The 17124-nt window shown below is 42.8% G+C and overlaps 1 protein-coding gene across 1 annotated transcript in view; it reads right to left on the bottom strand.

Moving 5' to 3' along the window:
- Positions 1-568: 568 nt before the first annotated feature.
- Positions 569-17124, bottom strand: part of Sh3bgrl2 (SH3 domain binding glutamate rich protein like 2) — a 53326-nt gene continuing 36770 nt past the window's right edge. Inside the window, exons 3-4 of the mRNA XM_027411044.2 lie at positions 8844-8924; positions 569-4657 (exon numbers count right to left, since the gene is read on the bottom strand). Coding sequence (XP_027266845.1) covers positions 4646-4657; positions 8844-8924 — 93 coding nt within the window. The 3' untranslated portion in view covers positions 569-4645. The remainder of the gene's footprint in view (positions 4658-8843; positions 8925-17124) is intronic.

Here is a 17124-nt window from a genome sequence, read left to right as displayed (position 1 = left end):
TACTCCTGGTTTCTCTTCACTTTAAGAGCTAACTCATGGGCTAGAGGTTATGTCTCAGTGGTAGAATGCTTACTTAGCATGTGTAAGGTTCTGGGTTCAATCCTCAATGATACAAACGGAACATTTAATATTTAAAAACATACCCAAATATCCAAAAAGTTTGACCCAGGAATCCCGTAATAAACATGTGTAATTTATAATGATTTTTTAAAAAGCCAAATCCATTTTACACTATACACTTGGCACAACTTTGACTGACAGTCACATAGATGGGTCAGGATCAGTCGTCCTAAAAAGGCTAGCATTCTTGTAATGGGTATTATAGCTCAAGAAAGTCATCTGATTCCATCCTTAAGGCTGGTGTGTGCTCTTACTATACAGCCAGCAATTCCACTTACAGTGTGGCTTCTCTCTGTGTAAGTACACCGGAAGTCAAATGGAAGAATCCTCAAGGCAATGTTAAATGGTCAGCAACTGGAGAAAAAAAAATTAGATACTCATCTAGTAGAATAATTTTTAACAATTGCAATGGACATTAAAAGGAGGAAGCAAAAAAAAAAGCACTGTATCTGGTTTAGTTCTGTTTATTATTCTTTATGGATACATACATGGAGACAAAACGCTGAAAGGTAGAAAGGCTTTGATTTACAACAGGGTGAGGCTCCCTTTATTCAACAGAAAGAGAAGGTCATGGAGGGGCACATAGGGTGTCTGGGGGGAAAGGCAATAAGGCAGGCAGTGAGCATAAAGGGGTTATTATTATTACTCTTTACACTTCGGTAGATATGTGTGTATGTATAAAATCTAAAAAGTCAGGATGGTTTTAATAAGAGAAAACATTAACATCTCTGATGACAAGCTGCAGCCTAGTGTCCTGACAACTCACCTGGCCTGTCACCCACTGCTGCTGTGTACTTCTTTTGCTCCCCTCGTCCCCCTGCTCAGACAGGACCCAGCAAATCACACTGTGAGGACCTGATACATACCGGCAAAAGAGACAGCCATGCTGATCTGGCCTGTGTGTCTAGAACTGGGAAACCCTCTGATTGGAATCTGGGTCACACACAGGCAGCAGGGCTATTTGCTGATTTGGTTTCATGAGTTGGCACATTTCTGTGGGCTTAGAGCTTGCTGCCTGTGACCCCTCCTCCACCCTCCATCTGTCCTGGTGTTTAAGTTCTGCAGTTGTTTCTTAGTGAGTTCAGCCTCAGCCCCTGCCTTCAGAAATGTTTTCTTTTGCTTCCAAATGTGGCTCAAAGGAAGCCCAAGTTGAGGGAAGTCATGGGTGTTTTCTGCAACCACTTATGGGACAAACCACCCCTCGCAGTGTGCCTGCAAGGAGACCACAGAATAAACCTAGACTGGTGGCTGACAAGTCCCATCTCAGCCCTGAACTGCCGGGGGTGGGGGTCTGTTTGCCTCCCAGTGTGCCCAGGCAGAACCACATGCATCTTTCTTAAGTGAGTGGCTGCATGGTAACAGTCTAACCCTTCATGGATGGCAGCAGAAACAGAAAGGATCCAGCCAACTCCAGAATCAAAGCTGGAAAAGGAGTGAGACTAGGAAGAAACAACTCCTGTTTCAGAATGCCAGTTTTCTGGAATTTATTCTCCTTCAGTGAAGAATACAAAATCTGAGATTTCCCCAATGCCTTGAGAGACAAAGACAAACAAACTGAAATCAAAATAATTACACAGACTGAAGCAGACCCAGACACTCAGGGACAAATCTACATCAAAGTATTTCTAGAAAAAAACAAATCCCATAATAAAATCAAACAAACCAAACAAAACATAAAAGCCTTTGGTACCTTTCAATAACAAATGGAAAATATTTAGATGGTTAAATTCACACAATATAAAAATGTAAATGTTTGGTTAACGTTATAAAACAAACAAACAAAAAAAACCCAACCAACTAAAACATATTAGCATCTAAGGGCTGTGTGTCTTCTTTTTCTCCTCTTAGATTTTTACTAAACTCCCAGGATTTGGTAAAGTATTTCCTGAACTAAATGTTCTTCTGGTCTGTAGACACCTAGTGGTATGGTACTACATGTCCACCTACGGTTAAAATGGCACCATTTGGTTCTCAGCGGCCAGCACAAATTCCATTGTCCCACAGGAAGTCAACGCTCTGCCTTGAAAGCGCCTGGCATTACAGCCATGCCTGCACTTCTTGGCTCGACTTTGAAGATGGTGGTGACGAAATCTAGAGGCAGCCAATTAAGGGGAACAAGAACAGTATTTCAGCCAAGCACGTAATCCTAGCACTTGATAGGCAGAAGGAGTAGGTTCCAGGTTTACACAGCAAGACTGTGTCTGGAGCAACAATCCACAGAAAGAGGGAAAGGAAGACGGAAGGAGAAAATAATTTGTCAGTTAGACTGGGAGGCATTTAAGTAAGACCCAGTGTGCTCTACACACACCACTGCCTGGGAACTATGGTCAGTTCCATATCCTGGGCTTCTACCACTAATCTCATGTTTTCTTTGCTGACGCCCCCATGTTCCTGCAAAAGAATCACGGCAAGAAAATGATATGCAACTGTGAAAGTAATTCCAGGCACACTATCTATTCAGTGTGCTTAACATGGTCTAGGTATAGTATGGCCAATCAAAAAGTTTTATGACAAATCTTGGTAGCTTTCTGTCTTGTAAGCATGATGTGGCTCCTACAATCCAAAACATGCTAAGACTTCACTTTGCCAAACTGGTTCTTGGCACTTATTGGCAAGAATAGACCCAATCCACATAAGCTGGGCTGACTTCATGAGACAATTCTTTAAATTACTCTATTTAAATAGAAATGTGTCTGGTTAGAAGACTCACAAACTCAAGCACAATATCCAGTTAGAAGAGAAAAGAAAAGAAGAAGAAGAAGAAGAAGAAGAAGAAGAAGAAGAAGAAAAAAACCCTTGGAAGTCCCTGGGATTTATCAAATGGAATCTGACCCAGATCTTGTTTAATACCAACTAGCCAGCAATACCCATGACTTGACAAGCTTTCCCTGGAGAGAAAACTGTACATCAAGCATCTGGTCCATTCATGAAGAAAGCTGTTCTTTCTTCTGGCTGTAATAGGACTGAAAAACTCAGGCTGAGATCTCAACTTCAGCATTCAAAACAAAAATGCCACAGAACAGTCAACATTTATCAAAGCTCGTGAGGGAGTGGCAAAGGGGGGGGGCACTAGTTTGCTCTTTGCATTTCTCAAACATTTCTTTCTCAGAGTCAGAGTTAAAGTTCCCACAGTCGTATCATGCCGCTAGCGGTGGGTGGAGATTTCCCTCAGCCCCGAGGTTATCCCATTCAAGGCTAGTCCTGTTTGAGAACTGTTCAGTGTTCACCAGTGTCCACCCGAAGGGAGCAGGGATTTTGCTTCTTAAGAGTGACTCAGGACTATTGTTTAGACAGCTCCTTTCTTGTCTATGCTGCTTTGAAATCTCACTTGTGCTCATACACACGCAAGAATGCATGCCTGTGTTATTCTGCAAAGTCAGAGACTGTAAACTGGTCTGGATATGAACAAGGGGAATAACAAGACGAGACAATGGTAAGTAACACGGGAAATCAGACTAGCTGGCGGTGCTGGTGTCTGCTTTTCCTTTCGGTGGTACTGGAGCTGAGGGCGGCAGCAGCTTGTGTGTGCTACGCAAGTATTCTACCGTTAAGCCCAGCCCCAGCAGCACTGGTGCCTTCCACTACACTTCATAAAGGGTTCACAAAATATATCTAACCAAGCATTTCCTTTCTCCAAAAATATAATCCCATCATAAAATAGAACAAGCAGCTGTGACTCAGGGGAAATATATATGTGCGTGTGTGTAAACTACGAGAGCTGAAAATGCCTTTGCATACGGACAGAGCAAACTTCCTGGTCACCTACTATCTAGGTAGTGCACTTCCTAGGATCTCTTCAGCAGTCTTATGCAGATAGTGAAACTTCCCCCTTGCAAGAGATAAAGAAGGAGGTTTTCCAGCAGCAATCCCTTTCGTCCTGTAACTTGGCTGTGACAGTGCATTATTGCAATGGTGGTTCTGGAAGCACCTGTAGGAGCCTGGAGAATTTATAGGGGTGAGGGTTTCCATTACAGAAGGGACTCGAGAGCATCTAACATCTCCAGCAGGTGTTATTACAAAGTACCAGAGTAGTGACATTCGTGATTCTGCAATAAGAACCTTCGGTGTCCTTTGTCAACCTGCATTGCTTTTCTTCTTTCTATTCAAAGACACAACGATCCTGGCAAACGGGTTTCGAGGGCGCAATGCAGGCAGTGTAAAGAACAGGTTTACGAAATACTGGTGTCTAGTAGGGTTTAGGGCAGAGCCAGCGGTTTCTCCCTGATGGTGCTGCCCAATTAGCTCCAGTCGTTAAGGAAGCAGACTATAGCATGTGGCAGTACTTTCAGGTGATCGAGGCAACTGCAAACAGACGAGGAAGTAAGAGAACCCACCACCAGAGACCTGATTAGCTTAGAACAATCATGCATTCCCCATTATTCCAGTGTCTGCCAAAAAACACCGCGTCCAGGTCAAGCAAAGTTGCTGATTGTGCGTGTGGCTTTGTCACAGTGATGCATCAGGTAAGCAGGTATGTGCTGAGTACCAGGGGTGCTCCAAACTGCAACTCCATCACCTCTTTCTTCTAAGGTTCCGTCTATTAAACAGAAGAGGGAGAAAGGCACAGTTATTATGCAGCGTTGACAAGATTTGCCTTTGGTAGTGTTTTGTTTTGTTCTTATGTCAGGAACAGTGAGGGGGAGGTCATGAGTCACCCTCTGTGGCTGACAGGAGCAAGTCCTGACTTTTAAGCCAGACCCATCCAGCCTGCAAGCACATAAGGAAAAGCCTCGTTTCTCAGCAGCCACCGAGTCTCCTTCCTCTGAACACTGCTGTGACCTCTCAGGGGCACAAAGAGGTGCTGTTTAAGGGGGATGCAGGGTGAGTAACACCATCAGAACGGCCACATCATTCATAAAGCATCACCATCCCAACTGTCCAGGTGCCACTCTGTCTGTCCCCATGACCCAATTATACAAGTGTCACCAAGAAGCCACTGAGGTCTGCTCCAGATATGGCCAAAGAGTGTGCGGGGCACTCAGGTGTTACACATTTTGGAAATCACCCCTAGTGGTATGGACCCATATGCAGAAATTTCTGTAACAGGATCTGCTTGGAGTCCATTAGAATAATGAACTATATGTGGTTTTTTAAACCTGGAAATTGCCAGTGATTGGGCCCCCTTTCCTCAGTCAGGGAGACACCATGGATGCCAGTTGCTGCTGGCTCCTGTCACTCAGTTCTCCCTTCCTGGTACTCCCATCTCTCCCAGCTTTGACGGAAGTGGAAAACCCTAGTTTTACACACTAACAACCCATTTACCTTTTACTTTAAAAAATCCAATGCAAGATAAAGTGCCGTGAGCCAGTGTGGCTGATAGGCTACTATTTAGTGATTGATCGCTGGCCTTCCCCCACTCTGTCCACTTTGGGCAGTAGCCCAGTTGGAGCCGTACCTGCCTGTGGGCCTTCAGTATACTCTACCTACTGTGGGAGACAACTACAGATGGCTAACGGGGCCTCTGTGCTTCCTGGCTTTACCTTCTGTGTGCGCCTGCTGCAGGTGGTGGGAGAGGGGACAGGGTCACTTCTGCTGTATCACATCTATGACCATTTTGTCCCAGCCGTCAACTGCACTTTGTATGAATGATAACTAATGTGAAAAGTAAGCAACTAGGAAGGGGGCGTATTTCCTGGTTCTCACATCCCACCCCTCTCAGACAAAGATGAACTGCACTCACTGCTATGCCTAAGGCTCTGAGGGTTCAGGTGCCCAAGAGGCACAGATACTACGCCAGGGTTGTGCACTCTGTCCCAAGGACTCCTGCCTAGGAACTGCTTCCAGGCCCTTTCTGCCTTTTGAGAAACAAGCTTCAATGGAACTGAGACCAAATGTCACACGGATAACCACCACGTGAGAATGGATCCTGCACAGACCACAGCTTTCTTTACAAATGCTAAGGAGAATACACGGTGGGATTGTTACTGTTTTGAGCTAGGACCTTGCTGTAGAACTGAGGATCACCTTAAATTTCTGATCCCCGTCCCTTCCATCTCTGCTGGGTTAGCATTAAAGGGATACTGCACTATGCTCAGCTTCGCCAGTGCTGAGAATCAAATCCAGGATGTCATGCATGCTAAGCAAGCCTGCAATGACTGAATTACAGCCCCGGCCTCACTGTCTAATGAAAACAAAAAAAAAGAAAGCAAGAAAGAAAAGAAAAACAACAAACAAGTAACAGCCTGATAAATCTCCAAGGAATCTCTACCTTTGGGGAACAAAGATGGCATGCACATAGCCTTTTCTACGAGATTTTGACACAGACAATAGTGCCTACTGGGTTCCAGCTGCCATCCAGTAATACTTGCTCCAGACCCACCCTCCCTCCCTCCCTCCTTCCCAGTTCTTTGAAGATAAATCTGGATTATTTAATATCTTTGGGTGAAATATTTTATACAAATAACCTAATTCTCCTAACAAATACTCAAACGTCTGACTTGTGTAAAAATAGCTTTAAGAACCTGTAAATACTTTCTGTGCTGGCATGCCTCTCTTAGAAGTGCATAGGAACCACCCACAACCCATCTGCAGGCTTGCTGATGCTAAAACAAAGTGCGTTTTCACAGTAGCTCTGGTCCCCAGGTGCTGCTAGAGGAGTTCTATTATGAAAGGCCTCTGTCTTCCTCCCACAGGGGCTCCAGAGATCATACCTATCCCAGGCAGCCTCAAAGGACCTGCTATAAAGTTCCCATAATGCACTGCAGGTTCAGCTGTGTTAAAAAATAGACCCTCCAGAATGCAGCCCAACTTGAGGTATAGCCAAGGCTCAATTACTGTGTATATAAATACTGTAAAGAAAAAAATGGAAAAGTCTCACTGTGGCTAGTTCTGGGTAATGATTTTAATATTCTATTTTATACATATTTACACCTTTCCAACTTTAAAAACTAGGCCTAGCTAATTTTCTAATCACAAAGAACAGTTTTTAAATGAAGTAACCAAACTAATAGCTAATTTGGTAAGTATCATTTTTTTTTAATGTAACTCTTGTGCTTTATATGGTTTGTGGAAATATCCATTATTTCTAAGTCTTAGCACAAGACAAACTCAGGTTCTACATGTTTTCCAAAAGGCATATGACTCAACAAAGAGGCTTTAAAAATGTATAGGGGGAAGAACAGAGGAGAGCAAAATAAGAGATACTATCAAAGAGGGAGCCAGCATAGGTTTAAAGTGAAATCAGGCATAGGGAAATTCCAGAGATCTACAAGGATGACACCAACTAACCATCTAAGCAACAGTGGAGAGGCTACCTTAAATGTCCTCCCCTGGTAATGAGATTGACGACTAATTTATATGCCATCCTAGAGCCTTCATCCAGCAGCTGATGGAAGTAGAAGCAGATACCCACAGCTAAAAACTAAACTGAACTGGAATCCAGTTGCAGAGAAGGAGGAGTGATGAGCGAAGGGGTCAAGACCACGCTGGTGAAACCCACAGAAACAGCTGACCTGAACAAGAGGAAGCTCTTGACCCCCAGACTGATCACTAGGAAACCAGCATGGAACTAACTGAGCCAGACCCCATAAATGTGGATGTCAGTGAGGAGACCTCAGAAATCTATGGGGCCTCTTGTAGTAAATCAGTACTTATCCCTAGCATAGGAATGAACTTTGGGATCCTATTTCACACAGAGGGATACTCCCTCAGCCTAGATACACGGGGGTTGGCCTAGGCCCTATCCCAGAGGATATGACAGACTCTGAAGACCCGCCCCCAAGGAAGAACTCACTCTCCCTGGGGAGCAGAAATGGTAATGGATAGGTAGGGTATTAGTGGGGGGGGGGCAAGGGAGGAGGGGAGGGAGAGGGAATGGGAATTGACATGTAAAACAGTCTTGTTTCTAATTTAAATTTTAAAAATTAAAAAAATATTTGGATTGGTTTAGGAAGTGCACTCGGTATCTCTTTTTGTTTCATTCTGGAGCTGCCTTTTCAAATGTAGCTCTGCTTCTGCTATTTCCTAAAGCTGCTACCCCTAGGCATCTGTGAGGGGACTGTCTCACATAGTCACGGGGATCCTAGGATTCTATAGTCTTTCCAGTACACAGCACCTGCAACTCACCCATAAACATCCACCTATATGGAGATGCTTTGAACAACTGATATATCTATGCAAACAGGCCTTATGCTATATTATTTAAGAAATAAGGACAGGAAGGCCCAGTGCTTGGGAGGTAGAGGCAGGAGGATCTCTGACTTCAAGGCTAGCCAAGACAGTCAGAATAGAAAGACCCTGTCTCAAAACAACCAACCAACCAACTAACCAACAGCGATAAGGACAGGAGAGAGCTGTACACATTCAGTACAGATGTAATGTTTTTCCAATATTTTCAATCTGTGACCAAATCAATTATAAATGTTAGATCCAGACACAAGGTAAAATGCAATGTGAATTTATAAATAGAAATGACCTATTTTTCTACCTTAAATTCCTCTTCCAAGAATAGGGGTATAAATTAAAAGTAAACCAATATTATGATTTTTAAAAAGTTAAAAATTAGAGGGAGGAGTTTAAAGGAGTTAAAAAAATTTGTGTTTAACACTAAGTCTGTATTTACCTGAGAGACTCAAAGTTTAGGAAAGTAGATACTCACCCTTCTCACTCACCCTTAAGATCCAGCAAGCTAAACTCTGAAGCAAGAGTACAGAGGTTTCACTACTTGGACGCTGATGCAGGAGTACAGAGGGTTAGCCTATTTTGACTACAGAAGGTTAACCTACCGTGGATGCTGGCCGAGGCTTCAGGCCTAAGAATGAAAAGACTGTGTTGCTCTCCTTAGATTCAAAAAAACTGTCATAATCCTAAAAAAAAGAAGAGAAAATAAAACCAGTGAATAACAGCAAACAATTATCTTCATAGTTGATGCTTTCAAAAAAAAAAAAAATCCTACTTGGGAGTAAGAAAACAAGGTACGATTGCTCTGTCAAGGCCAAGGAAGACCTGCAAGTAACTAGTGGGTTCAGCATGCTAGAGTTGAAAGGGCACATCCTTGCGTGAGAACACAGATGTAACAAGTTTTTTAATTCAAAACTAGGACAGCATTAAAATTTGACAGCAGAAAAAATGGGGCAATCACATTCCTTTTTCTTCACGTGTCAAACTGGAATTTATCTGCATGAACTGGCTTTTACCTTGGATTACACTCTAGATGCTAACATAGAAAGTCACCTCCCAATGGCATGCTTGATACTTTGCTATCCAAGACTTAAAAACAAAACACAAACAAACAGAAAACACTGGTAAACAGGAAAGTCACAGGTATCTGCAGGTGTCAGTGGGTTAGAATTTGAACAACGCAAATTTGACCCTATCACCCTGTGCTCACATCTTTTCTTGCAGACTTTGGGTGCTCATACAGAATAGTCTAGGATCCTCAACAGAGCCTTGAAGGCTCTGCATATCCTGACCCTGCCCAGCCCTTCAGTTGGAGGATGCAGGGCCCTTTAATTGAGCCTCTCTGATCAATGTTCACAGATTCATTTTTAGGAGACTGCTAAGGGATTTGCTCAGTCATGGCCAGTGGTGGGCACAATGCATGTCAGGTTCACAAATTTCAGTGGCCCTTGACCCACTGCCTTCCTTGCATCACTGAAGTCACTGGAACTACAGACTCCTAAGAAATAATGGGGAAGCCACTGGCGCTGCCAAAAGCAGCTGAAGCTGTATCCAGGCGCAAGGCCCCACCTGGGCACTGCTATGGCTACAGGTGACTACTGAAAAAGCTGGCCTCCCCTTCTTCCTGCTTTCAAAAGAGCTTAATGGTAACATGGAAAAATGATGTAAAACAGTAAAAGGATTTACACTGAGATTTAACATTTATACGCCAAGTAGTATTTGTAAACCTTCAAAATGATCAGAATTCCCCAAACCACAAATTTAAATGTAAAGCAAACTTTCATGCAATTTCCACCTAATTAACACCTAAAAATATATACAGGCAGAAAAAAACATGCAACATCATCAAGGACTCATTTATTCACACTGAAATGAAGCTGCTCTTACAAGTGTTAGTCACCAAAAAAGGTATTTGCAAATGTCAGATATTTAGAAATCTCAGGGAAATATTTCTAATTTATAAAAAGAAAGAGTTCCCCTAAACTATATCTCTTCACAAAAAAATGATAAGCATTATTTTTATTTAATCAACGTTGAGCTCAATGCCATGTAGCTAAGGCTAGGGGGCTTCTGGTCTGGAAAGTGCTGACTTAGATTCACCAAGACCTCAGACATTTTCATCAAGGTAATTAACCCCCAAGAGAAAGTGACACATCGAAGTTAGTAATTAATTATAAACGCAGAATAATGTACAGCCATTTGAAAACTCTAATATTATTATTCTGTGGATGATACGTGTGGGTGTGCAGGAGGTGTGCTCACACCTCGGCACTTGGAGAAAGTCAGAGAGAGGATAGCTTTGTGAAGCCAGCTTCTGGGGACCACACTCTGGTGGTCAGGCCTGCATGGTATTCAGGCTTTCTAGACATGCCGAACCAGCTAGCCAGCCAGACAGCCAGCCAGCCAGCCAGTCAGCCCAGAAAGTCATTCTTAAAGTCAATATCTGGCTAGTACCAGACACATTTCGGATTAGCAATAAAACCTAAGTCAAGTGGGCGGGTCCAATTGTGTTTGCTAATTATTGACCGGCGTGTCATGTGTTAGCATTTTACCCATCTGAACAGTATAAAAGCATTTGCTTCTGGCTTTTGAGTCCGCTGAATCCTAAATATATGCAAAACTAAATGTCTTTGGTCATATTTGGACAAAAAGAATTACTGAAAATTTAAAGTCTAGAACCTTTTAATATTCCGTTCAGAGTTAAGCTATATGCTATGAAATCATTTAAGAGTAACACAGTCATAGAATTGTAAAAATCATTTCCTCTTAAAATATAGCTTCTTATTTATGACCCTAGGCCAGAATGTGTTCCAATAAGAGAAAAAAAATTAATGTTTTCTTATCAACCGTGTTTCACTTGTCAAATTTTTAAGTGTGTGTGCGTATATGTGTGTGTGTGTGTGAGAGAGAGACAGACAGACAGACAGACACACACACAGAGAGAGAGAGAGAGAGAGAGAGAGAAAGAGAGAGAGAGAGAGAGAAAGAGAGAGAGAGAGAATATTCCTCCCAAAGGTAAAGAGTATTAGGGTTTACAAATCCACACGAGGCTTCTAAAACAGACCCACTGAATTCCCCACAGTTGAAGGCACTCTTTGAAGCTGCTGTCTGTAAATGCATGTCTGCAGGCTGCACCGCACACTGCAGAAAAATCTACTCTGGGACTTCAGGCTATAAAGATCAGGCCATACTAACTCTGCAAAGGACACAAGCACAGAAATCATATTAAAGGTTAAAGTGCCGAGTTTCAACAGCCGGTACATTTTCATTACAGTTAAGACAAAGGATGGAACCAAAGTCATCACTTCTAATGGCAGCTATGGAACAATGTCTGGGCTTCACAGGCCAAGCATACCCTGGCACCTCTCACCCACCAAAGGGAACACTTTGCTAAATGCTTTAAAGAAGAATAAAACTAAAGAGCCATAGAGGTATTTTAAGAAATGCAGGGAGAAAAGAAAAGATTGCCATCGCCTGGGCTTCTGTTTGCATTCAAGTGAACTCGATGTTGGAGACATTTATAGGCCCATGATAAAAATCTGCAGCAGGTAGAGTTAACAATAGCCTCATTCTTCCACAAAGCCCAGGATGGACACTGCCCACCTGCTCTGATTAGAGTATTATGGACTAAGCAGCCAGTGGAGACAAAGATCTTCAAGTTCTCAGCCTTTCAGTGTTCCCCATGAGAACAGTTAGGAAAGCCCACAGCGGCCACTCTGAGAGGCTGTGTGGCCTTTCCTGGCTCAGCTAATGGCAGGTAAGTGACAGACCCATATTCTTTCCGCATGCCAAGGGCACAGCCAAACAGAAGGCTGCTGGGAACAACAGATGGACACAGAAATGGAGGCAGCAACCAGTCCACATGGGTCAAAGGAAAAGGTGGTTGGTCTGAGTGGAAGACATTTTTTAAAAATACAACTTTTCAAAGACTACTGGGGCTGTTGCTGCTGCCGCCTAAGATGGGCAGTAACTCCTGCTTCATTTTCTCCGGAGCCTGAGGGTAGCCTCCAAGCAGAATTTCTAGATTTTCGCCTGGGGGCTGTTAATGCTATATTCTATTTTATGAAACCTTGATATGGAAAGAAAAAAGTAGTTGGCAGACCCAGTAGAGGGCTAAGGGGTGGCTATCTCAAAACAGCTTCACCCAGTAGGTCCTATGCCAGACACTAAGGATGCCCAGTTCTGAAAGCATGTATAATATTTCTGACCAAACTGGTTCAGGCTACGGTGCAGGCACATGCCTCCCCTCCTGCCTTGTCTGGATGCCATCTGAAATGAGGTGGGGTAGGAACAACATGACAGAGTTATGCTTAGGAAGACATAAACCAGCGATGAAATGTAATCAACACATAGAATAAATAGGAAATACAACTGGACTGGCGGAGAAAACACTGGAGGCGGGGGTGTGAGGGCGGAAACTAAACCCCAAAGAACACAGTATTGGGGGAAAGAGGTGATGGCAAAGGCCAAAGTGGCAAGAGTGTATTTGCAAGGGCTGAGGCAGTCTGTCCATCCTGGTGCTGGTGAAGCTGGGATTCTCTGAGGAACACTGACTCCCACCTGCTGCAGGTCCTACCAAGGATACAGAGGCAGGAAAGGCTACATGGTCACTCTGGACACATAGGGCACAAGGATAGAAAAGCTTATCCTGGAAGGGCAACACTGGCCTTCATTCCTTTGTAATTCTCTCTTATGTCAGCAGTCCAAAGGGACCAACCCTCTACAGTCTCCTTTGCTCTCCTACCCAAAGCAATCAGGCCTGTGAAGGTGGGGGGGGGGCAGTGGAGATGGGGGTCACTGGCTCCTAAAAGAAAAAGTCAAAAAACAACAGCCAGAATGACTGGTACAGCCAACAATGCCAGGTACAGGCACAGAAGAAAACCTTTATACCATGTACTTCAAATCAATATCCTTGACAAGATTTAAGATGCTGTATCCATAAAACAAGAACAAGATGTTATTTTTAAAAGATAAAACAAAAAACAAAGGGGCTCCAAGAAATTAAATCTGATTGCTAAATAAAATGTGGAAACAGAATGATGTAGAGCTGAAAAAAAAAATATCCATGCAGCTAGTGGCCTAGACAAGAAACTCAGGAATGCCACTTGTATACACAGTGCAGCATCAAGAGCAAGAGATGCAATTAATCGTTTGAAAAAAGGTAAACCACGTGAACAAATAAAGCTAAATCCTGCAGGTGGGCAAGAGAAGAATGAAGAGTCAAAGAAATACGAAAACTTCCCCAAAGGAGGCAGGCTGATTTTCACATTGAAAAGTCCTTCCAATTGCTGAGCACAAGGTTCTCAGGCAGCAGACTCCAGAATCCAGCACCAAGCAAACAAACAAAAAAACAAACAAAATACAATGCCTTCGAGTGACAGAGAAAAGTAACCTAGAGAACCTAGTCCAGCAGACACAAACACTCCAGAAGTCAAGAAAGAAAGAACAAACAAACAAAAAGCCCAAAGTCTTTCAGAGAGGCAGGCCAACCTAAGAATGGACTACAGCACATACAATTCTTCCAACCAGAGCAGGGAAGGCAGGGAAAACAAAACCAAAACCAAAAATCAAAAACCTGTCTTGGTAGGATCTAATTTTAAATCTAATTTTAAATCTGTAGCCAATGAAATTATCCAGTAAGAATGAAAGTTAAAGGAAACAAACAAACAGAAAACTAACAACGTCAGAATCTTTTTTTTTAGATGGAAGTCTAGGTGAATACAAATATAAGAAAAAGTACATTCCTTGCGTCTTCCACAAAGAAGTGGGAGGAGAAGGCAGTGAGTGTTCAGTTTTCTTGGGAGCATCCCTCGATGCTGACACCTGCCTCTTTCTCTTTAAGCGAAGGGAACTTACACGTATAAGACAGGATTATACGTCCTTCCCCGTGGCTGCTCACACTGCAAAAAACAGCTTTGCAAACTGTACTTACAGAATTACTTCAATCTAAGCCACATTTATGCAGCACTTACAGCTGTAGAAGAGCAGGTAACAACCTTCAGCAGCGTGTGCAAATGTGTACTTATGTATCAAAACGGAGAAGGAATGAGAAACTGTAAGAAAGCCAATTTCCCTTCATGTTTCAGAAAAAAAGATAAACACTTTCCAAATCTGAAAACTGAAGAGTATAGATGAGAAAGGAGAAAGCAAGGAGGCCAAGCTTTGTGAGGAGGTAGCATCTGGGCTTGGGCCTGGAGGGAGGATATAAAGGAGGGAAGGGAAACTTTCGCTTCCCATCTTCTCAGAAACAGGCTTTGATCCCTCGGCGCTGACATTAATGTGTCCTTCTTGTGCACGGTTTTACTTTCTTCACTGCCTTTAGTTGCAAATGGCTCAGAAGAATAATGTAAATAGAAAGGAAACTACCTGTCTGGACATGAGTTCAGACAACTGCAACAAGGGTGGTCTCAAACCTTCAGGATGAAGGCTCTGGGCAGTCACCCTCTTCATGACAGTCACATCCCAGGAACTCATCACTGTACAGTTTTGAGGCAAACATCTCAGTGAGGTGAAAATGGGAGATTAAACATTTATAGACGGCAGAATAAAAACTATGGTTAGAAAAGAGAGCTGCAAAGAATACCAACGCTGGCTGCTGAGCAGCAGGCTTACTGAATCACAAGCCCTTTGCACCACTGTCCCCCACTAAATGTGGAGGGGTGCCACCAAGAACGTTTGCAGCTAGGCAGTTGATGAAGAACATTCTCCTTGATTAGGTAACTGATCTTTCACACAGATGGTGCTGAAACAACACAGGATTTTTAAATTAATACAAAGTTTCCCAGGAAAATATGTGTGAGACAGGTGAGCTTCTAATGGTGGCGATTCTAATGGATTTCACTGTAAAAGTTTACAGGCGGGCTCAGTAAACTTGCTCTTAATGAATTCAGCTTTGAGATTTATAAAATGGAAATGCAGCCTGGTCTTGCGGCGATACTGTACTTGATAACCACTGTAGCTGAGGATATATGTGTGTTCGGCTGTAGTCAGTGCAGGCTCACCTCCTTTTACAGGCATGAAAAGGGAGGCAAAGCATAACATCTACACCCATTACTGAACAGTTACACTTTCTGCTCCTCCAGAAAAATAGCTGAGCCAGGCTCAACCAACCTTGGGCAGCTGTCACCTGGCCTCAATCGCCAAGGCATTATGTGAGAAGGAGGCCACATCAGGCCCCAAGTCACTCCTGAAACAAACTGGGAAATAGCTTAACATCCCAGATTTCTTAGCAATGTGCCTGATGCTAAGGCACACATTTGACATTATAAATATCATCTAAAAGAGTTTAAAAAGAAGTCAACAATTTTCAAACATTAATAACCTTTAAACTGTCTAATGGGACAGTTGTCTTTCATTTAGGAAGACCACCATCTGTATCTCAGGTGGGCTGCCCTATGTTGTTAAGGCCTGACATGAACAAAGGACTTTACTCTTGAGTAACTAGGAGTATTTTACACCCACTCCACATGGCTACTGTCAACCGATGCCACACTGAGCAATGGCATTTGCAGCCAGACCTTGACGAATACATCTTGACTACTAAATGCTAACTGCCTTTCTTATTCCTTGATGGTTCCTGCAATTTGAATCCTGCAAAATGAATTCCTAAGTGCTAGTTTTTTTTTTTTTTTTCAAGGACAACTAAAAATGAATTTGGCAAAGTCACATGACACAAAATCAGCACAAAAAGGTCAGCTGCATTTGCACACAGGAGCAGTCAAAGCTGCATTTGCACACAGGAGCAGTCAGCTGCATTTGCACACAGGAACAGCCAGCTGCATTTGTACATAGGTGTCAGCTGCATTTCTATACAGCAAAAAGGGAAGGCTGGCTGGGCGTTGGTGGTGCACATCTTTAAAATCCGAGCACTCAGGAGGCAGAGGCAGACAGAGCTCTGTGAGTTCGAGGCCAGCCTGATCTACAGAGCGAGTGCCAGGATAGGCTCCAAAGCTACACAGAGAAACCCTGTCTCGAAAAGCCAAAAGAAAAAAAAAAAAAAGGAAGGCTGGGAACAGCCTCAGAAGAATACAGTGTTTCCCAATGGACCTAGCCTGGAAGGTGAAGACTTGTACAGTGAAAACTACAGCATGTGATGAGAGCAACACAGTAACTGCAAATCCTGAGTTCACAGACTGGAACACTTAATTTTGTTAAGGTGTGAATACAACCCATTGCAAACTAGTAATGGAATAAAATCCCTATTAAAATCCCAAGAGTAGTTTTTTCTCCCTGGAATCAGACAAAAAAAAAGTCCCTAAATTCCTAATGAATGTAAAAAGAGCAGAAACAGCCAACACATTCAGAAAAAGATACTTCCTGAACAAACTATTTTGCAAAGCTATGGTAATCAAAACAGTATGACTTTGGTGGGAAGAAAAAAGCATATTAGCTATATTAGCTAGTGGCACATAACAGAGGTTAAAAAAAAAACCTTGAATGTATGCACTAATGACAGACACATGCCACTCAACAGGGAAAGGATGGTCTCCTAAATAACAGTACTGGAAAGACTAAGTGTTTTTGTGCAACAAAAGTAAAATTAGACCCCAACATTCCAGTACAGACAAAATAAGCTCAGAACAATAAAGGTCTAATTTAACCTATGACACCAAACTATGGGCCACTGTAAAAAAGCCCAGGGAGGAGCTATACATCTGTACAGATGACAGATTCAAAAAATGGTCAATTGGTACATCAAGTGGAAAACTTTCACTCACTGAAGAGCACAATCAATATAAAAAGGCAAAGAAGACAACAGCAGATCAGGAATTGCTGAAGGACCATGATCCATAACACATAAAGAGCACCACCAACTCAACAACAACATCCAGCAATGACTGAAAGACAGGAAGAGGCATTGAAAAGATTTTCCTCAAAAGAGAATCT

This window comes from Cricetulus griseus, chromosome 4 (genome assembly GCF_003668045.3).
Source record: "Cricetulus griseus strain 17A/GY chromosome 4, alternate assembly CriGri-PICRH-1.0, whole genome shotgun sequence".
In the NCBI taxonomy this organism is placed as follows: Eukaryota; Metazoa; Chordata; class Mammalia; order Rodentia; family Cricetidae; genus Cricetulus; species Cricetulus griseus.
This window is presented reverse-complemented; position numbering and strand designations above follow the sequence as displayed.